This window comes from Apteryx rowi, unplaced genomic scaffold, assembly GCF_003343035.1.
Source record: "Apteryx rowi isolate R43461 unplaced genomic scaffold, aptRow1 scaffold_68, whole genome shotgun sequence".
Classification (NCBI taxonomy): Eukaryota; Metazoa; Chordata; class Aves; order Apterygiformes; family Apterygidae; genus Apteryx; species Apteryx rowi.
Window position 1 is genome coordinate 2,605,524 of NW_020450960.1, and position 21,277 is coordinate 2,626,800.

A 21,277-nucleotide genomic window follows, 5' to 3' on the forward strand; every position below is an offset into this window, starting at 1 on the left:
AAAGAGAAGACTTGGTGATGCTGTCCTCCTGTCAAATGCTGAGTACTTTATGCTGCTTGTCCTTGAGCAGTAGTGAATATTCTGAAGCTGATTCTTGGATAGCACTATTACAGCGGAAAGATTAAGCCTGTCCATTTTTAAAGCAGAAAAACAGACTTGTATTGACATGACTGTTAAATCCCAATTTCCTCTTGCTTAGAGTGACTTTGCAGAGTCTTGGGTGTTCTGAATGATTATTTTCCTCCCTTTTCCCCTTAGAATTSTCTCATGTAGAGCTCAAAATGGGAGAGGGAGGGAATAAAAATACTATTTCTAGTATAATCACTGTGAGACTATCTGTAAAAACACCTTACTGATGTCCAATTCCAAGTTCTAATCTGAATGAAAATGTAAAGTCTTCAGTCCCAGTTCACTTGGTACAGTTTCTCAGTTGCTCAAGGTAACTACAGGTTGRCTTGCTGGTATGAAACACTTCTGTGTCTCTTTCACAGGGCCACGATGGGCATCCTGGAATATTGGTGTATTCATCTGTATTCGTTGTGCTGGGATCCACAGGAATCTAGGAGTTCATATATCCAGGGTAAAATCAGTCAATCTTGACCAGTGGACACAAGAACAGATACAGGTAAAGCAGGTGGAAAATGAATAGTATTGTTATTCTGGTAGAGCTAGGTTGGGAGAAAAGTCATAATTACTCACTGATGTTTGTCAAGATGGTAAAGGCAAATGTTTGGCAAGTTTCTGTAAAAGTGCCAAAGGCTCTGTTGCTTGAGGCTGCCCACCTCTTCTCCTTGAGGTTTCCAGAAAAGAAATCCTGGACTTCCAAAGTGATTTTTAGGTTGCTAATGCAATAGTCACCTTGACTTTGTATTAATGCTGTGCTGTAACGCTCAGGGTTGGCTAATTGTACAGGGAGATCACAGCAGCTGCATCAGGGATTCCCAGCTAGTCAAACTTCATGTTTCTATAAGTAGCTGTATTAATGCTGAAAAGATGAAGTAATCCATAACTCTAACTTGCTTAGCAAAGCTACAGAAGATCCTTCTTTAAGAGAAGTTTGGAAACTCTTCTTAAACTTGGTAATCAAATGGGGGTTGATATACCATGGCCAGTGAAGCACAGCCATGAAAGAGGAGGCCCAAAGATTACATAATAGGCATGTAAAAAGCTAAGGAGCTCTAGTAACTGTCGAAGGTGAACTCACTAGAAGGAAAAGTCTAAACAGAATGCCCCTAGAAAACATTAATCTGCAAATTGCACTAGGTCTTCCAAGTAAAACAATCTCCTGAGTATGAAGAAAAACTGCCTTGTATAAAAGCTGCAGTGTACCAGATGTTCTCAACATTAATCTGTGAAAATGCAAAAATGAAAACACTTCTTGTCTAATAAGGGACACGAGGTCTTCTGGCTGTTCAGAGGTCTGAATCTACCCCCTTAAATTAAGGGGTAGACTTGTACCAGAAGCCAGAAGAATGTCTTTCATCTACAGGACAGGCTTCAAAAGTCTGCACATGCCTCCTAATTAACACAGACTCTTGGTTGGTGGCCTTGCATGTTAGTATGTGTAAAAGAGCTTTAATGTCTGAAACAAATGGCTTAAGAATTCTTTTGAATTGCAGTGCATGCAGGAGATGGGAAATGGAAAAGCAAATCGTCTTTATGAAGCCTACCTGCCAGAGAACTTCAGGCGACCTCAAACAGATCAGCATCCTTTCTTCCTTTGCTACTGGGGGAATATGGAAGCTTTTCATCTTGTTGCTTAGTAGCTGCCCTCCTTGCATAGGAGGCTTATCTTCATGTGCCTGTGCATCAGCTGTGAAAATAAGTTCCTAGCTAGGCACCCTCTGAGCACTGCTTCAGACTGCTTACTTTACTGAACTAAGTGGAAGAGAGCTGAAAGGATTGCTTCCAAGCTGTAAGGGTGGAGAACTGAAGCTTGATTGTTACAATTTGAAGCTATTGCATGAGATGCACTATCAGTTCTGTGGCAAATAGAGTTGACTTTCAAGTGCTGAGTATTTGAAATTCTCAGTGATGACAGCTAGAAAGGTTCAGCACTTCTGAAAAACAAAGCTGTAATTTCTTCCCTTGTTTACAGAAGGGTTTCTAGATGCCCAGTGCAACAGGGTTATAGTGATATGGACTTAAAGAAACACAGGAGCACCTCTCATCTTTGCAGTGTCTCATTAAGCTGCTGGCTGAGGTGGTCTTGCATGCATAGGAACAATTTCTCTGACCACTGCCTCTTAGTGTAAGTGACTGTGCCACTGAAATGTGTGCTCTTARGTGATGGTCAAAGTAAATATACATCAAAGGAAAGAGCACAGTAGAAGTTAAGCACTGATTTAACATAACTTTTCTTTATAGCACCATCATGCTTGGAATAGCCCTAAAGAAGCAAACACTGAGTAGCTACAGTAGTTGGATCAAACACTATATTACTTCAAGAAAGWTAGTGCTGGAAGAGCTCATCAGACAGTCATTAGTTTAGTTACAACCTGTACCTTATAATTTTTGACATGTGGATACATAAGTCTTCCATTCTTGAATCATTTGTCTTTAACAAGCTTCTTGCAGAGCTGTGGAGGGCTTCATTCGTGATAAATATGAAAAGAAGAAATACATGGACCGAAGTATTGACATCAATGTGTTTAGGGTTAGTTTCTAATAACTTACTTCTGCAGAAGCTTAAGTGCATGTTAAATTATAAGTTTAGATCTGTCTCATGAGTAAGCTGTGATTCTGTGAAAATAGTTTTAAATGTTTCCTTGATTAGTGACTAATCTCTTCCTCAAGGCTGAGGAGATTCAGTTGTTTTGTAAATATAACTAAGTTGGAAGGGACTTTGGAGGGTCATCTTGTCCAACTCCCTGCTCAGAGCAGCACTAGCTTCAAATGCTGGTCTTTAGCTATATCTGTGCTGCAGGACAGGTAGTTTGCTAGGAGTTTGAAACATGAACAAATGATTGAGGCTTTTCATTTAGTAACAGCGTCATGTAAAGCTCTGTATAAACTTTCTCTCATGAGCTTTGACCTCTGTCTTTCTATTCTACAGAAAGAAAAGGATGACAAATGGAAAAAGAGTAATGAGCCAGTATCAGAAAGAAAACTGGAACCTATCATCTTTGAGAAAGTGAAAATGGTAAGACTGAAAGGCGTGGTCACAGATCAGTTGTAAAGACTTCTCTCAAGCAGAATGGAGGTAATCCAGCTTGATATAGAAGTGTGTGTGGGGGGGTTTCTGGCCTCTGTCATAGCAGTGGATGCATTGAATCACACAAATGGTAGTAGCTTTTTCCCCCACTAATCAACCGGGTACTAAGCAGATGTACAGTTACTTACTAAGCAGACTGCCTTGCAGTTCAGAGCTGGTTGGAATCTAGCTACTCCCTGTTCAGTTGTCTAACCTGAGCTGTCACTTTTTTCTTAGTTTAGATTAGTTTGAATTTGACAGAGGGTTCCAACCTAATGGGATAGTAAAAACAATTTTGTAGTACTTGTTCTGAAACTCTGTTCACTTTTAAAGCACTTATGTCCACTGAAGAAAGGAAGAAAAAAAAATCCCAAACCCACCCCAGATTTTAAGAAGAGCGTAAACCCTTATAGCCTCTAAAAATATCAGAGTAAAACCAAAATTTGAATAAGACCTCTGGCTTTTTTTGCCCTAGCCTCAAAAGAAAGAAGAAACACAGCTGTCTAGAAAAAGTTCTCCTAAATCTACTGAACCAGTAATGGACTTGCTAGGACTTGGTAAGAGCCTTTCCAACCTTATTGTACCCATTACAATGATTTTATATACTGTCTTTGATCTTGTGAATTCAGTGAGCTTTTAGTGCTTATTCTCCATGACAGGTGAATGACATCTGATAGGAATACTAGTGTTTTATTTAAACTACTCCAGTGCAACCCAAGCACAGCTCTCAGCACTGCGGCAGAAACATCAGTTTTTCTTTATGCTCGTGCAGTACTGCAGGAGTGCTTATAGCGGCCTCCAGACACTGGCTCCTGGCTGCTGTGAAGTTAATAGGTCATACACGGCACAGTGTGCTTCCTTGGTACTGAGAAGGACTTCCTTCAGGACCAGAAGGGAGAGCAAAGAGCTGGAAATATGCATTAGCTGAAGTAGGTTATGGGTCAGGTCACTCGGTTGAGTGGCATATGTACAAATTGCTTAATTAGCAAGGAGGCTGTCCTTCAGTCTGAGGGCATTTAGGTGAAACATTTTGTCATGGCTTTGTCTCTCCCAGATGCTCCTGTGACAACCACTGTTCCAAATGGCAGGCCTAGCAGTTTAGAGAAGGATCTTGATCTCTTTGCGTCAGTGGGATCAAACTCTGACTCCAGGAAGGTAAGTAGGCCATCTCAGTGCTTGCCAAAACTTAGCTTGGTGCCTGGACAAGGAGGGGAAGCAGCTCTGCATGTCTTTCCTAGTGCTGAATATTTCTGTTGCTCTTGTGCTGTCTCTGTCCCAGGTCACTGGTTCTATGCCAACATCTGGAAGTGCTGGTTCTGTTCCTGAAAACTTGAATCTCTTCCCTGAGCCAGGAGGCAAAGGGGAGGAAGTAGGGAAGAAGCAGCTCTCTAAAGACTCTATCCTCTCCTTGTATGGCTCTCAAACACCTCAGCTGCCTGCACAAGGTAACAGATCTCAGAAAAGAGCACTTGAAGGACAGTACACTAATTCAGAGTGGGTGGCTTGTGCTGAGAGTACTGAATTGATATCTGACAAGCAAAGATGTAGGAAAGTAGGTGGTCCTTCTTGAAGACTGGCTAGGATCATGATGAGCAGCTCTAGTCRGATGTCAGGGCCAAGTGAGCACTGTGATAGTCTCTGAACTGAAGGGCAGCATTTCAGTCCCTAATAACGAATGCAACTGCTCTTCCTTTCACTGCTTCTCTGTGTGTGTGTTTTTTAGGAGCAATGTTCATGGCCCCAGCTCAGATGGCATATCCTGCAGCAGCATATACTAGYTTTCCAGGAGTAGCCCCCTCCAGCAGCATGATGGGAGGCATGATGGCACCATCGGTGGGAATGGTGGCCCAGCCTGGAGCTGCAGGGATGGTGACTCCCATGGCCATACCAGCTGGATATGTGGGTAACATGCAGGCAGCTGTCATTGGTGTGCCCAACGGGATGATGGCTGCCCAGCAGACCGGCTATGTAGCTGGCATGGCAGCAGTTCCACAGCCAGTTTACAGTGTGCAACCAGCACAGCAGCTTCAGTGGAACATTGCTCAGGTGAGGTGTCATCTTCTGCTGGGCCAAAGGTGGAAGGGAGGGTAGGGGAGACATGTGGTTAAATCTAGCCTGTTGCCTAGAGGTTTTAGTGCTTTTATGAGCTCTCTTCTGGGGCTGGGTGAGGCCCATTGTTTCTGCAGGCAGACTGAGGGATTACAAAGCAGTAACTTGTTCAGAGGTCTTGATGTGCTTGGAGAACAAAAATCAGTGTAGCATCAGCTGAAGTGGAACACTCCCTCAGCTTGACAGGCAGACCTAAACCAGAGCAGGCCTTGACTTCCAGATGATGATCCTAGTGCAACGAGGGATAAATTGAAACACGAAAGCTTAACTCTCACTTCATGTAAATGTTTGAGAAATTGAGCCAATTGGCTGCTGGGGGTGGCAAACCTGTAGCCTGAAAGCAACTGTGGTGTCATGTATAAAAGCCATAGTTCCACATGAACTGGATTAACATGGGGATACTACATTCAAGTAGTATCTATCTGCATCTGTCTAGGCTAGGTTGTTGTGCTAGAGCTGAACTTGTTTAAGTTCTTCTGTAACATGTTGGGCAGCAAGAGTTATTTAAGCTGACTGCTTTGGGCTGGCATAGTCTCCCTGACATAGCTTGACTTGTCTCCTCTCCCCTTCTCAGATGACCCAGCAGATGGCTGGGATGAACTTCTATGGAGCTAATGGCATGATGGGATATGGACAGTCAATGGGCGGAGGAAGTGCCCAGGGAAGCAATCAGTCCCTCAGCACTCAGATGTGGAAATAATCCCTTGCGTTGTGACCATTTTTGCCTTCTGTTCTGTTCTTCAAAACTGCTCCATGAGACATTCAGGGTTTTTCTTTCTGGCTGGCTGCCCAGCCTGAACCTCTTCCCATAACTGAGACCCATCTCTGCCTTTTTTACTGTCAGACACAGTGAAACCTCAGTGACCAGAACATGAGCTCCCCTGTATTTAGCACAGTCAATGCACACTCCTGGGGTGGACCCCCTCCTTGCACAAACCTCCACTAATGCTTCTGGGTAGCACTTAATGTCCTGCTGGGTATCTTAGCAGAGGTGTGACTGAAGAATTTGGGAAATCTGGACTTAACACTGCCTGTACTTTCAGGCCTTTTAAGAATCACTTAAACTCTAGTATTAGTAGGGGTTTTGGTTAGCAGAGGGTGGAAATCTTGTTTGGTGCTGAGGAACTGGATTTTAACCCAAACCCAGGGGCAAGCAAGCCTTGCTACCTCTTCCCTTCAGTGGAGTTCTCCAGAGCTGAGGCCTCGCTGTGCTTGGCTCACCAACCTTCATTGGAACCAAAGTCATTTTGAAGACCCTCTCCCTCCCCCCATGAGCAAGCAGGATTCTCGCACAGTGTGGGGGCAAGCTGTTTGGAATGTGAAACTTGCACTTCAGAGTGGCTTTTCTGTCTAATCTGTGGTATTGATGTATTTAAACTTTTAACAAACTAACCAAGAGTTAACTTATCAAGGGCTGAGAGCCCACTGCAAGTTTTCTTACACTTTTAAAATGACTATGACATCCTAATTTATACTTTTTCATATTTTTTTGTTCCTGTGTAATGCCAGTACCCATTCCCGGTTAGCTTTTGACTTTTTAATCTAGGCATAAAAAGTGGGTTGGTCAGATTTCTTTTCTCATCTTCAGTAGAACACAACTGCTTAAACTCATCAGCGTGAACAAGAGGTCAGACTTCCTCAGTCCACTTTATCCTGTGTATATGTAAATTCCCAAATAAAATATTGCAGTGAAAACTCACAGTGACTTATCTTGTTTTTAAACAGTTTAACAGATTGTGTTTAAAAAATACTACACTCACTGGTGTGAGTTGTTCACTTCAGGTATAGGGATTTGGAGCCTTTCATCCAAAGAAGCTCACCCATTTGAGGGGAGAGTGGGTTTTTCCTCCAAGCTAGGCCTGTGGTTTTGGACTTTGATTGAAAAGCTAAACTCAAGCACAAAGTTTTTCAAGCTGGCTTTAATCATCTTCACTTGCTGCCCCAGTACTGTACATGCAGGTACAAGCCAATGGAAATGTGAATACTTTTTTCCCCTCCTTGGGAAAACTGGTTAAGAGTATTTTACAAAATAGCGTGCACCCTCACAGCCATCAGTCCTGCTGCATATAAACCACAAAAATACAAGAGTTTTACATTAAGAAGGACCACACACATATAAAACATTACATAAGACAGGTATAAAATTGCCATTTGCTTTTTTAAAATCTATTACCATTCTCAAGTATCCACCACAAGCCCATCCCCTTATCTTGAACAATGGAACTGGGGTTGAAAGAACTTYGGAGTTCACCCCTTTGTGGCATTTATTTTAAGGTGGAGTTGTTAAATTTATGAATCTGTCATCAAAGCAAAGTTTATTACAAAATATGAAATGAGCAGACTAGTGAAGGCAGCCAAATTTGTTCATTAATTTAGTTATATTTTCACTTCCAGAACTAAAAAGCTACCCAGTGTAGATGTCAGTTCTTTACGAGTTCTAACTGTTCTTTTCCTCTTAGGTAATGGAGGTACACAGAAAGGTTGATGTTTGCCACTTGAATGGTGAGATGCTTGTTACTTTTTTGAGACTTAAAGTTGAACTTGCAGCAGTGGTTAATTCATGGCTAATGGAGTTCTGAAAATCTGACTTAGTTCAGGTAATTCATTTCTTCAAAGAGGTTTTTTTTTTCTCAATGCTACTTGTTAGGTACTTTAAAAGTATTGATGTAAAGTTGCGCAGACTTCTGTATACTTATAAGGTTGCAGAGCTTTCATATGCTGCACCCCTGTCAAGATACAAGTCTTTACGCAGCCATCGGAAGCAGCTGCCCATAGAAGAAAGGCTGTGGTTAGAACTGATCAGCTTGCTGCAGAGCTGTTCTCACTGCTGTTGCAGTTCTCACTGCCTTGTACCTTTTCTGATCTTGGCCCTCCCTATGTAAATTTTCTTTGCCTGTGCATACTACTAACCATTCTCCTTTTTCAGGGGCTAACATAGTTTGAAGGGCGTAGGTTATGTTTAAAAGTGCTTAAGGTATAGGTAAAACCCCTCACATGCATCTGGTAGTTTAGGATGAACCATTCTGTTTAGGTGTTTCTTAAAAAACAAAAACCATTCTCTGTGTGTGCTTATGGTTTGGGTGGTTTTTCTGGTGCTCTTTTCTGTTAGTGATCAGTTTCCAAGACAAGCTTTAATTCAGACTCGGAGCTGCTACTCCACTAAATGTTGTTCCTAAGCTAAATGTGTGTGCTTGTTTATTTTCATAGTCAAGGTATAAACTTTTGAGATTAATGACAGATTCTTGAGTGCTGGACAATATTTTAAATGGTCCAGATGCTTGTTCGTACTTAAATTTTGAGGTGGGGAGTAGGACAACATGATGGGGAAGATTATTCAATTTAACTGCATGAAAAGATCAAGCCCTTTTAAGAAAACAAGGCCACCAACTTCAAAGTGCTAACATTCGAGAGGCATTCATTGCCAGGCTGCCTGGCCAGGTGGTTACGAAGGAGGGGAGTGCTGCTACATCCAGAGGCCCTCTCTGACATTAAACATTGTCCTAACACTTATAGCAAGAACCTTGAAGCAAAGTACTGGGATCTAGCAGATATATACAGACAGCAATCCCTTTAGGAAGTCAGAGCAATGTACAACGCCTTTCTTCCCGTTGGAGTGACACCCTTTTCCTATACTTCTGAGGCTTCCTCTCTTCACCTGCACTAAAGGCATAAAACTTCAGCGAGAGTTTGTCCTAATATGCACCTCCCACCCCTTCCAACAGCAACAGTGCTGTCCTCAGCTTTTCATGTCTGAGACATTCACCTCATTGCTGGCCCTTTGCAGGAAGGGAGGGGAGGATTGTTAGGGGAGCAGGACTTAAACCCTTGTGTGTCAAGGTAAGGGCTGGCCTTTTGGAGAGTTGTTTATCTACATGCTTTTTAACAGGAGAGATGAAAGGTGGGGATGCTGACGGTCCGGCTGAGTCATCCCTCCTTCCAGAAAAGCTCTCTTGCTTCTCTTACCCTTTCCTTCAGCAATCAATAGCTAGTGCAAGTGATAAACAAAGCAGAGGCTAGATTTGGAGCCAGCATGGGAGCAGGTGGTAAATGCACACCCCGCATAATTGCTCTTCATTGCACAGTTACAATAAAAATAAAAATAACCTGAATGTGATAGAGCGCACTAAGCTCTGGCTCTTAAAAATATATATATACTTATACCAATAATTGGCGCTCCAGACAGGCACAGTGGTTGCACCAGCTCTTGGTCTTAGTGGCAGTTGCCAAACTGCACTGCTTTCTCCCAGATTCCTAGATGCTACTAGGCTCGGTTCTGGTGTCTGTGCCCTAGGCAAATGATCAGGAGTTAAAACAGTGTGACAGTTATTCAAGCAGCAAGACAAATATTTAGACCCTTTACTGTATGTTTTTCCAGGTCTGCTCTTAAAACCCAAGACTTCCCAAAATACGGGCTAGCTCAGCTAACATGACTGACTAGTTGAAGCGTTATTGTCACATCTGGTCACTTGGTCTGTTCTGTATAACTTCATTTGTGTTACACGTGGCACATCTTTACCCCACCAATTCCAAAACATGTTTTATTGCAGATAGTTCTTTTTCATTAGGAAGTCTTTTCTGCAGCCTTTCATCCTTGTTTTTAGCACATAAACCTAACTCTTGCACCTTTAACAACCAGTTAAGGGTTGAGGGAGTTTTCTATGCTTTGTGAACATGAAATAGAAGAAAGGCTTCCAGTTGAAACAGCTTTGCTAGAGAAACATTGGAATAGGCCACCATGCCCTTGGCATATTACAGGATGCAAACCTTGCTTTTACTTAAAGCTGATGGTAATTTTGCAAATCTGCCTCTAGAGACATGAAAAGCTACAGGAAAGCAGAGCGATTTCTTAATGTCTTTTTTCATCTGTGATACAAAACACATTTAGACTTAGAATTCAAAAATCAAGAGGAACGGTGGCTGAACACTGTTCCTTGACCTTTAAAATGCTGTTATTTTCCAAATCAGTAACAAAATGCACACCCTTAAGGAAGCTTACAGATGTGCATTGTCCAAGCATTTCATGTCATCAGTCTGCGAAGTGTCTGAGTCAACTGGAAGTAAGCAGAAGGTGGACTATTTATGCCTAGAAAAAAATCACCAGTGCCATTTTTATAAATGGCCTTGTATCAGTAAAGACCAAGACCCTCAAATTGTATGCTGCTATTGGGTATTTCAAAGCCGGCTTAAACAAGCCAAGGTATATAAATGTGTTAGAATTCCTCTCTCTCACTGATGTGTACAAACAGGTACAAATATATACTTGACTTCTCAAGTCTATTCACTGCTGAGAACAGTCTTGTAAGACATGGAACAGCAACAATTGCCTATCAGCAAAGATGCTCCTGCTCCCACTCCTTTAGGAATTTCTGGTTTAATATGTGCAATCGAAGCAATCTTGCTTCAAGTGCTATGTCTGTAACTTCTTCCAGAGAAAAGAGTTAAGATGCRGAAAAGGTGGCCATGGAGGGAATGCGCTGTTGCGTTTTCCAGCACCATGTAATGGGTTCAGTAATCTCACTGCTGGCCACTAAGTTTTTCATAAATCAATTGAGGCATGGAAACAACTATGTCTAAGCATCTTCTCCCCATGCTTTCAGTGTGCTATGAAGTTAATGAAATAGGAGTTAATTTCCATTTGAGCCCAGAAGCCTGGCCCAGCTTCTGGTGCCCTAGAAAATTTCAGTCACTCAAAATTTGGCAAATAAAGGCCCTCTCTGGCTTGCAGAAAACCCAGGGATAATTTAGGACTGTGCCTGGAAATCATCTGGTGTTTTCTGTGCTTTCTCGTATGGCTGTGGCTGCCTTTTTGCTCGGAGTTTAGGGGACTTTTAAATCTTATTTCAGGGCCGTTTTGACAAAATCCATCCAGGTGACTCATTTCTGGTGCCTTGATTCTGACACTAGCATAAGCTACTCCAGTGTCAGTTGAGCCCCTCTGCTGCAGTAAGCTCTTTTATGTCTCAAGCAGGTGCTTCATATAACTTGCTGCACACTCCCTGTTAGGCCTTGGTATTGGATATAAAATGGACTGCGAAGCTGTTTCAGTTTAATATTAATAATTCTTTCCAGGGGAGAATAACTGGAAAGTGGAATGGGTCTGAATTTACTTTCCTGATAGAAGGGATTCAAGGAGGAGGAAAGAGAGGAAACAATCTAATGCATAATGCCTAGTTAGTGCAGCCACTTATGCAAATCATATAATGCATAAAAAGTGCCCTTTGCAATAAAACATTCCCCCAGAAAAAACCCTGAGTCCAGAAGCTGTGGTTTTTCTGGTATGTCACATGTAGAAAGCAATTGGGTGTCTTGGCCTTTTCTCTTTTCTTGTTGTTTGAGGCAGGGAAATGTCTGATGAGTGGTATCATGCATTTTGAGAACGAGAAGGAGCTGAAGTCACAATGTAAACATGACGCGCTTCGGTCTTTACCCATTTCTTATTTTTTCCCCACAGAAGTGTCAGGTGGGTCCAGGCCCAGCCGCTTCCCCACGGAAGTGAGCGCTGGCTCCCTGGAGGGACTGGACATGTAGCGTTGAAAGTGAAGAAGTTAAAGTTTTGACGGATTTCAGTTTGTCTCGTGAATAAGGGACAATCATTTGTAGTCCTCGACATGGTGGCTTCACCTTGCCGGTCTGTCTCAATAAGCAGGAAGAATCATTCCCGTGAACCCATATGCTTTCTTTTGCTGTACTGCACTGCAGCAAACCAGACAAACACTGTCAGAGAATCGGGATGCAGTTTTGTTCTGACCTTAGTTACACTGTTATCTTCTGATGCATTATCAGTTTATTGATGATTAAAAAAAAAAAAGCCAACGTATTTGGGTTTTCTGTTTTCCCTGGAGTATTCAGGTATGCCTTTCAGATATAGTTCTTCTGTCTGGGTGCTGGATTTTCCACATGACAGCGAGGGCAGGTTTTTCCAACTAGCACAGAACCAGTGAGCCTTTTTCTAGACCATAGGCTCCTGCTGTTTGGGGGCACGTACCCCGCTGTCTCCGTGTTTCCACTGGTCTTTATGAGCTTCTGTGCTGTATCTCAAGCAAAGTGTTATGTTGCTTGCAAGAGGAGGCAGAAATAAAGCTGTGAAGCTCACTGGAGAAATTTAGAGCCAGCAAACTCTGCGCTGGAAAGGGAAGGGGGTAGGACACTTGTGTCCAAACCTTGTACAGAAGATACCTGCATAGCTCCTGTGCTTTGTCCATACTGCTATTCCGTTTTCCCTTGGACATGGTTATTGTTTCACCACAGAGGGAAAGGCAGATTTTTCTTTTTTCTGTTGAAGTTGAGTGGCTAAAGCAAAAGCAAATGTTAGTCCGGAGGAGCAAAAAACTTCTTCTCTTAAGATGCCTTCCCTCACATATATTCAAAAATCCAGCACGCTGGGGCAGAGAAGTTTAGYGTAGTTCCGGCTTTGTTGACCTCGTATAACTGTGTCACGCTCTGGAAGGACCTTTGTTCAAAACAGTGTTTATTCCTGTTTCAGTAATCGGGGCACTGAGTTTGCTTCCTCAAACAACCCATTTGAGACTGTGTTAGTCCATCTCATGGTCCTGTAAGTCACTATTCAGCATGAGCTTTGAAATCAGTGTCTATTGCTTGAGCAAGCACTCGCCACTCAAGCCGACGAGAGTCTAATGCTTTATGAGATGGGCATTAAGGTCTCGAAGCAACCCCCTCTCCATCCATGGTCAGCAGCGTCCAGTCTGCTCTCTTCTCAGAGATCTGTAGTGATTTTGATTTGGTGAAGATCCAAAGTACGTGATAGCAGCTGAAATTCCTTGACACGATGTTGGTAAAATCAGAGCGGTCATGGTGGTGGTGTCAGGTAAAACAGCCACGAGCAGCAGAATTTTGCTTGACCACCAGCTTGCTTTCGGTGGAGGGGACAGCTTCATTTCAACAGTCTTTTCCTTCAGGTTTGTTTTTGTTTCTTTGTGGCAATAGGTTCTAGATGGTTCATCATTCCTGGTATCACCAGAAGAACCACAGGTTGTTCTGTTGTGCTCTGTGCATTGTGAAATTCTCTTCTCTGCCAATAAACATATTTTTAAAAATCCCAACTGTGCTGTTGGTTGATTTGTATTAAAGACTGAAGGTCAGAGCCATCTGGTAGGTAAAAATTCCCCAKTAACCTTTTGTCCTCTTCCAGTCTCATGACTGCTCATCTTTTGGTGTTTTTTTTATTTCTCTTTTGGAAACTGATCCTTCAGGACAGTCATTGTGTTAATTATATTTTATGAAGAAACCAGAGTTTCTAGTGGTGTCTCCCCTGAGTATTTTCAGCAAATTTCATTAGGCACCTTCAAAAAAAGCTTCCGCAATTCTCGGTTTTGCTACAAGAACTGGTCCCTTTGGGGAACCAAAATGCTGCTTTAAAAACAAACAAAYAAAACATACAAACAAAAAACCCCAAACACTCATCCTGACAATAAATTCAAAGCATCTAGTCCTTTGTAATCTACCTCAGTCACCCTAATTCCAGATCAGCAGAAGATGCTATTGAGATGTTCCCCTGTAGCATACCAACAAGTCGAGAGTTAGAGAAAGGTGCAGACTGCCGCTCTGTCTGGCGAAACCCTGTTTCCTACTTGAAATTCAAGTATTGAGAGCAGAGCATTTCAGACCTCCTGCTGACCCTCAYGCAAGGATGATCGAGGAAGGAAGGGACTGGAAGGCAGACGGTCAACCATCATCACAGTATTACTGCCTCCTTTGTGTCACCTTTTCCTGACTTGAATTTTTACATGAGGCATCACAGTTTGTTTTGGGTCTTGAATTGGTCATACAAGACCATTGTCAGTGGTGAAACACGAAGGTGGGACCAGGCTATGCTTAGGTTAGGTGAAGTGCACCTTTTTCTGTTCTCTCTCACTTTGGCAATGTCACTTGTCACAGGCTACATGCTACTAAAAAAAAAAAAGGGAAAAATGGTCACCAGGACTGCTTGCTCAGTGTTGCAGGATTTGTGTCGGAAAACTAACAAACAGGAAGTGACGGGCAGATGTTTCCTGTCAATACAAAGAGTCTCGGAGATATTGCAGAGTGAGTGTGTTGAGTTAGCACGTGGCAAGCTACATAATAGAAGATGCTACATTCCTTTAAAAAAAATAGTGCTGATTTGGATTTTTTTTTTCTGAGTTTTCTTTTTTTTTCCTTAAAAAGCTACCTTTTCCTCAGAGGCAAGGAAACAAAATCGAAGGAAAAGAAATCTCGTTAACATGCTACTTGCAGTGGTGCTGAATGAATCAGACCGCGATGCTCCCGCCAGGTGGTCGGGAGAGAAAAGCGTCGCATCGTTCCGGTTCTTTTCCAACGGGGTGACAGGATGAGGTGCTGTAACAGTCTCGGGATGGGTCGGCAGTTGATCGCGTCACTTGTTTTGTGTCACAAGTTTTTTCCTGCTTCTCCTCCCCCCTGCCCTCTGCCTCACGACACACAGCCCTTGCTCCCTCTCTTTCCAACGTCCCCCCTCTGCACCCCGGGACACTTGCTCAGGGAGGAACGTGTGGAGAGCAGGTTGGTTTCAGGAAGGAGATTTAAAAAAAAAAGGGGACGGGGGGGGGAGGAGAAGGAAAAAAAAAAAAGGACTGGATATTTACAGCTATCCACTAACAGTTTTGGTAGGTTAGGATGTCTCCTTTCCCCTCCCGGCCTCTCCCACCAACCTGCTGCCTACGGGCAAGAGGGACTCGTGGAGCTCTCCAGGGAGGACTGGGAGAGGCGGCGCGTCAGAGGTCCGATGCTGGAGTCTGCCAGCGAGGAGGTGGGGAAGAGTTTATACCAGCCTGTGACCACGCTGGAGAGATCGAGCTCCTCCAAGACGATCTGGGCCATCCCCATGAAGCACTTGTGGTCCATGCGGCCGTAATCGCCCCACACGATCACCTACGGAGGAGGAGAGGCGGTAGGTGAGCTGAGCTGAGCTGCCCTGCGTGCCAGGCAGGAGGGTTGGGGAAAGCCCGGCAGACTCGGTGCGCCCATCCGGAAAGGACCTGCTGTGACGGGGACGGGGAGGCTGTGGTCTGAGGGACAGCAACGCATTTCGAGATGAGGACGCTGGGTTTCTGTACCTTGCCCTCGCTGCCCCAGTCCCTCCCTGTCACCAACTGTTTATCCAGCTGAGGGGCTTTACCTGCAGGACTTTGCCCTGGGGGCTCTCCTCAAAGAGCAGAGCCTGCTGGTACAGCGGGTCGCAGGTTTTCTTCACCACCTTGGTCTTCTTTTTGGCGAGGCAGACTCCATTCTCCAGTAAATAAACTTTCACGTAGGTGGCTGCATCGGCAAACGCGAGAGAAACGTTGACTCAGAACGGGCTCCTGTGATCGTCCCAGTGACCGCACTGCTCTCCATCGCTCTCCCTCCATCCCCGACCCCCTTCCTTCCCAGCCACCTACCCGGGATGGACTTGGAGCCCAGCTTCGGGATAAGTCCCCTCGCCTGAATCACCTCCACCTCCAGCTGCCCGTTCCGGTCAGCCATGCCCACGTGGACGTCGCCTAGGCAGAGAGAAGACCTCGCGGACCTGCTGGCTCCCACCCGGACAAGCCGTGGCCCTGGGCTGGACTGCGTGACAAGGACTGGGAAGGAGAAGCCATCCCCGGGGCTCCGACAGCCCCGGCACCCCCCGTCCCACCTCCTCCCTCCGTCCTCGGCAGGCATCCCTCGAACGGGCCCGTGGTTTATTGCAGGTTTGGAGGAAGGACACAGCAGAACCGATGTGCAGGTGATGCTCGGATTCGAGCGGCGAGGAGAGAACCAGGTGACAGCTAACGGCTTTCCTTCTCCTCTCCACGCCTGCAGCGCTGCACGCGCCCCCTCCCCATCCCGAAGCAGCCTCGCAGGGGGATTTTTCCCAGGGGAGGGGAACACGAGCTGGGACTGAACAGGGCTGAGCCTTGGGAAGGCGATTCCCTCGGCCAGGCGGGAAGGGGGGCAAACGAGCCCCGTGGAAGAGCCCGGGATGGGAAGGGGGGGGCGCAGCCAGGGCAGAGCCGGGGAAGGAGGTTGCGTCGCGCAGCCTCAGCGCCCAGCCCCGGGCGAGCACCCGCCGGCAGCCGGCGGGAGGCCGCCCTTGCCCTTGGGGCACCTCACGCGGGTCAATCCCGGCTCCCTGCGGAAAGGCGGCCCGGCGCGGGGTGGGAGCGGAGCCGGGCCCCCCCCCCGCGCCGGCACTCACCCATCGGCGGGGTGGCCAGCGTCTGCCGCCCCACGACCTGCGCCGGCCCCAGCCCGTCGAGGAAGTCGCTGAACTGGCTCTCGGCTCCCAGGCGCGTGGTGGGGAAGATGAACCTGAGCGGGGAGAGACGAGAGGGAGGGGAGCGGGGGGGCAATTGCGCCGCGCCGGCCGGGGGGCTGCACCGGCCCCCGCCGCCGCCGCCCCGGCCTTACATGCCGTCGGAGCTGTTGCTGTTGGTGCTGCCGTCGGTGGACTCGCGGCTGCTCTGCCGCGTCACCCGGCTCCTCATCTCCACGGCGATGCCGGTTTCCGTGCTCCTCCGGATGTTGCTGCGCAGCTTTTTGGGACCCCCCTCTGGAAGGTGAGATGGGGGGGGGGGTGAGCCCCGGGAGCAGCATCCCCCGGCCGCGGTGGCTGGGATAGAGCCCGTTCCCGCCGGACGGAYGCGGGAGGCTCCTCCCTGCCCTCCTCGCAGGTGCCGCAGCGGGCTCGGATGCAGCGAGAGGCGCCTGCCTGGAAAGAGGCTCTTTGGGCTATTCCCCGCCGCAGCACCCTGCCGGCTCCAAAGCTGAGCTGAGACCTGCCAGACTCAGCTCACGTGTGAGCTGACGCTATCCCAGCCCGGTGCCTGGCCGGCGCTGCCGCTTCCCAGCCTCTGGAGTCCCCTCCGAAGGGCCGCGTGCCCGCGCTGCCGGGAGCACCCTCCATCCCAAGGAGGGGGACCGGGCTCCCGGCCGCCTTCCCGCCGGGCTGCGCGCAGCCTGCTCCCGCGCGGGTTGCCATGGCGATGCCGTCTGCAATGCGGTGGGACCCCCGCGGCCACCCACCGTCCCTGCCCTGGTGGATGCCGGTGGCCCCGGGGTCCGGCGGAGCGGCGAGTGCTCCCTCTTGGGCCCCGGGCCGGGAGAGGCGAAACCCGGAAAGGGCTCGATGCTGCCACAACTCTAGCTTAAATATATAATGTCCTCGGACACCCCGAGCTATCGATGCCGGAGCCGGCTCCGAGCAGGCTCTTTTCGGGAGCCTTTTGCCCTGCTCCGGCATGTGGCTGCTCCRCTCCTTTGGGCAGGGGCAGTCCCGCCGCCTCCAGGTGGATCGCTGCCGGGCTTGGGGTTTCGGCACACTTTTTGCTTGGCTTTCTGGGATAATTATAACCCTTCAGGAACATCTCAGATGTGCAGGGCTGGAGGGCTCCAAATTAACTCCTCTCTTTATAGAGCATCTCTTAGAGAATCATGAAATGCCAGCGAGAAGCGAAATAAAAAAGCAATAACTAGAGAAGAAGCCTGCATTAAAATGAGCTTTTTTCTCCCCCCGCCCCCCGCCCTTTAAAAAGCTATTTTAAGCATTTAAATATTTCCCATAGCCAGAACATTTGACAAGTTCTTTCTCCGAATTATCTCCCTCCCCGCGGCCCCTCCTGGTGAGTTTGCAGCGAGAGCAGACTGCAACTAGAAGGGAAGCGCTGGCCTGAGACGGGACCGAGCCCCAGGCAGGCAAAGCCGCCGCCGCTGCCGCCTCCAGCAGCGCCCTCGGCTCAGGCTCGCAAGCGAGTTTGGCACCGGGAGCGGTGCCGGGGCGCTGGGAGGGATTTACGATGCGCCTTTGGAAGCGTCTTAATCTGGAGCAGGCTGCTAGGACGCTGCAAATCAAGCGATTTAGGCGCTCGAGGGCACGCRTTTCTCTTAAAGGCAACGGTGCAATTCACCCGAGCAGTTTCCCGCTGCACGAGGGCGCCGGCGGGGCCCCGCACGGCCTCTCACCGGGCTGGTTGAGCTGCAGCGTGCTCTTGCTCCACTGCGACAGCCCCACGATCGCCACCATCTTGGCGCCGAGGCTGGAGCGCCGCTTCTTGAGGGAGGTGATGCTGACGGAGTCCGCGCTGCCCCGGGCGCTCTTCTCGATGTTGTACATCTCGCCGCTGATGCTGGAGCTGCGGACGACATTCCTGGCCGCCGAGGAGCTGGCATCGCCGTTGAACATGGTCAGCCGGAGGCTCGCGCGCCGCCCCGGGCGCCGCCGCCTGGGATCCGCTGCGGGGGCAAGGAGGGGAGGCGTCAAGCCCGGCCGCCGGCGCCCCGGTTCCCGCGGGGCTGCACGGGGCCCCCGGTGCATCCACGCAGCCGGGAAGCGGAGGCGGCRCGGGGGCGTCGGGAGCGACCTCGGCGAGCCGGCAGCGGGAGGGAGGAGAAGCTGTCGCGGTCGCTCCCTGCGGAAGAGCGGGTGGGCAGGAGCCCCAGCCCCTTCGGAAAGGTGAGAACCGGTGCAAATGGCATTAAGGAGCCCCGACCGGCAGGCGTGGGACGCCGCGGGAAACAGCCTCCCCGGGGGTCCGCGGGGCCGTTCCCGGCACCCGGGAGCCGCCGGCTGCCGAGGGTGCGACGCGGCGGCCGGACCTCCTCCAAGCGCAGCGTGTGCGCCTCGCCCTTCCCCATGAATATTTAACCTCCGGCGGGACGGGAGCATCCATCTTCCAGGGAAAGGTGAATTATTAACTCCGTGCCAAGTGAAGCCACTTTATAATAGATGGACGGAGGCAGCGCCTGGAAAAATATTTCTCTTTCAAGAGACACAGGCGCAAACGCACGGCTGGGAACGGGGGAAATGGGGCCGGCGGGGGTTTGCTCCATCGCCGGGACGGCAGAGCGGCCRCCGCGGGGAGGTGCCGCGGGGCGCCGGGCCGGTGCGGAGCATCACTTGCAGAAGGGATGCAAACGGGGCGAAGGGGGGCTCAGTCCTGATATCGTCAAGCAGCTCCCGCTCCCAGCCGACAGCAGCCTCTCGCTATTTACCCGGTATTTTCCGCACGCCCCCTCCTGCCTCCAAGGCCACTAAACAAGCAAATACAACCGTGGCAGGTCACTGCCGGGCTGCAGGGCTCCATCCCGCGCGGGATAACGCTGCCCCAGGGTGCCCAGGCGTGAGCACGCGTCCGCTCGGCAGCAAAGCAGGCAAAGCCGGCAGCGGCCACRGCTCCCGGCAGCCACTGCTCCCTGCCCGCCCCGGAGCCGCCGCGATGCAAGCCGGGGAGGCGYGAGATGCGGAGCCGGCCCGGCCCGACGCCCAGCGTCCGCTTGCAGAGGTTTGGGGGCGACGCGCTGGCGAACGGCCGCTGTTGGCTGCGCCACCAAGCAAGGACAACGGTTTGCAGCGGGAGCCTGCCGGGGGCCGTTCGCGAGGCTCCTCGCGGCCAGCTGCGGCGGATAGTGCTGGGATGGGATGGGATGGGATGGGATGGGACTGAGCAGCTGGCCGGTGCCTCCACGCCCCCACGGGACAACAGGTATCTCCGGGAAGGTTTGCATGGTCCATGGAAAGCCACCCGAAACATCCTGGATGAGCAGATATTTTCCGACGTCACCTGCCGCTCTCCGGATACCCTCCGGAGGCCAAACTCGGTGCGGTCGCTCCTAAGCGAGGGGATTTCTCTTAGGAGGTYGCTGCAGGAGGGAGGTCTGCGCTGCCCTCCGCGCTAGCCCTGCCGCTGCTGCACGCCGCCGCCCTGCTCTGTGCCTCAGTTTCCCCATCGGTAAAGCTGACGTTAGGCCGCGCTTAAGCAAACGCGTGGCCTGGTGCGCGTGGGCTGCAGCGGGATACGGCGCCCGGCTCCGGCAGGGCACGCGCTGCAGGGAGGACAACCCGGGCCGGGGACGGACCCACGCAGCAGCGCACTCGCCGCGCTCACCGGCACCAGGTGGGCCGGGACCGAGTCCCCGCACAGGTGAGGGGCTTCACGGATCCGSGGCACGTTACGGCCGCCTCTCCCGCGCTCCTCCGGGCCAGAAGAGCCGTGCCGTAACTAAGCCTCCTTGTCATGGATAAAGCAAGGAAAACACGAACGGCTCCTGCTGCTGTTTTTCCCCGCTCGGCGCTTCATCCGCCACCGCGAGCGCTGAGCTCTGGTGGAAACAAATTAGATCATGATAACACAGCGCTAATAGGATCATTTCCAATGCAACACAAAAGGATGATCCACGGCAGAGGAAGGGGGATGCCTGCTCCCACGCCCAGGGAGGGATCTGCTTTACCCTGTCCGTAATTTTACCCCTGCTCTCTTTTCCCAACCTGCTTGCGGCTCCCACGGGGAGCGGCACCGTGAGCCAGGGCTGCGGGAAGGCTCCGGCGGCGCCGAGCCCAGGCTGCCTCGGACTGTGCCGCGCTCCGGGAGCTGGCGGCCCCACCGCCGCCAGCGTGCCCAACCGCCCGCGATGCTACGGGAGCGGCTCCGGCCCAGCACACGCACCCTCCGATGTTTCCTCCCTCTCTCCCCATTTGCTCACTTTCAGCCGGTGGCGGGTGGGGAATTCGGGGAACGGCAGCCAGTTCTCCCTTCTCCCACCTCCTACATTTATTCCATATATTGCAAAACGCCAGGATCCGTAGAGCGAGCGGCTGCAAGGCTCCCCCGGTGACAGTGACAGGCACGCTCCTTCCCCCTCCGCCATGGAAACGCATCCCCAAACTGCCGGGTGGGAGGAGAGGGGGCAGCGGGGCCCCGGCTGGCCGCTTGCCGCTGGCACACACCACGCTTGCGGGAACCGGCAGCGAGCACYGCCAGCGCCGAGCCGCCGCCGGGGAAGCTCTCCAGCAGCCAGACCCCGTTTGCTGGGTGGGCTGGGATGCAGGGAATAACACGGGATGGGGGAATCGAGCGGAGGGAGATGTCATGGCTGTAGCATCTCCCTGCTGATGTGCCGGTTAATGCACACACGCACACGCACACACACACGGAGCCCTGTGCCGGAGCAGCCGCGCACCATGCAAAAAAGCAYGATTGCCTGCAAAATAACAGATTCCCT

At 49.7% G+C, this 21,277-nt stretch overlaps 2 protein-coding genes and 1 long non-coding RNA gene across 6 annotated transcripts; 2 read left to right on the forward strand and 1 right to left on the reverse strand.

Moving 5' to 3' along the window:
• Positions 1-464: 464 nt before the first annotated feature.
• On the forward strand, positions 465-14,496 carry SMAP2 (small ArfGAP2). 4 transcript variants are annotated; one of them, XM_026085947.1, is made up of 10 exons: positions 465-625; positions 1,620-1,705; positions 2,578-2,656; positions 3,056-3,142; positions 3,669-3,750; positions 4,248-4,348; positions 4,473-4,638; positions 4,917-5,239; positions 7,762-7,899; positions 14,480-14,496. In XM_026085947.1, the coding sequence occupies exons 2-9, from the start codon at positions 1,623-1,625 to the stop codon at positions 7,879-7,881; spliced, it is 1,041 nt and encodes a 346-aa protein (XP_025941732.1). In that variant the 5' UTR covers positions 465-625; positions 1,620-1,622; the 3' UTR covers positions 7,882-7,899; positions 14,480-14,496. The 4 variants fall into 4 exon arrangements, with proteins under 4 accessions (XP_025941732.1, XP_025941733.1, XP_025941730.1 ...); XM_026085948.1 differs by lacking the exon at positions 14,480-14,496 and adding an exon at positions 13,247-13,356 and having other exon boundaries at positions 7,762-7,804; XM_026085945.1 differs by lacking the exon at positions 14,480-14,496 and adding an exon at positions 11,754-13,349 and having other exon boundaries at positions 7,762-7,804.
• A 239-nt stretch (positions 14,497-14,735) lies between these two features.
• On the forward strand, positions 14,736-16,454 carry LOC112975621. Its single transcript, XR_003256679.1, has 3 exons — positions 14,736-14,818; positions 14,918-15,206; positions 15,571-16,454. It is a non-coding gene; the product is annotated as an uncharacterized LOC112975621 (long non-coding RNA).
• RIMS3 (regulating synaptic membrane exocytosis 3) lies at positions 14,967-18,508 on the reverse strand. The gene is made up of 6 exons (XM_026085965.1): positions 18,242-18,508; positions 16,691-16,832; positions 16,479-16,591; positions 15,697-15,798; positions 15,435-15,574; positions 14,967-15,187 (listed from the first exon to the last, which is right to left on the reverse strand). The coding sequence occupies exons 1-6, from the start codon at positions 18,459-18,461 to the stop codon at positions 14,975-14,977; spliced, it is 930 nt and encodes a 309-aa protein (XP_025941750.1). The 5' UTR covers positions 18,462-18,508; the 3' UTR covers positions 14,967-14,974.
• Positions 18,509-21,277: the final 2,769 nt, after the last annotated feature.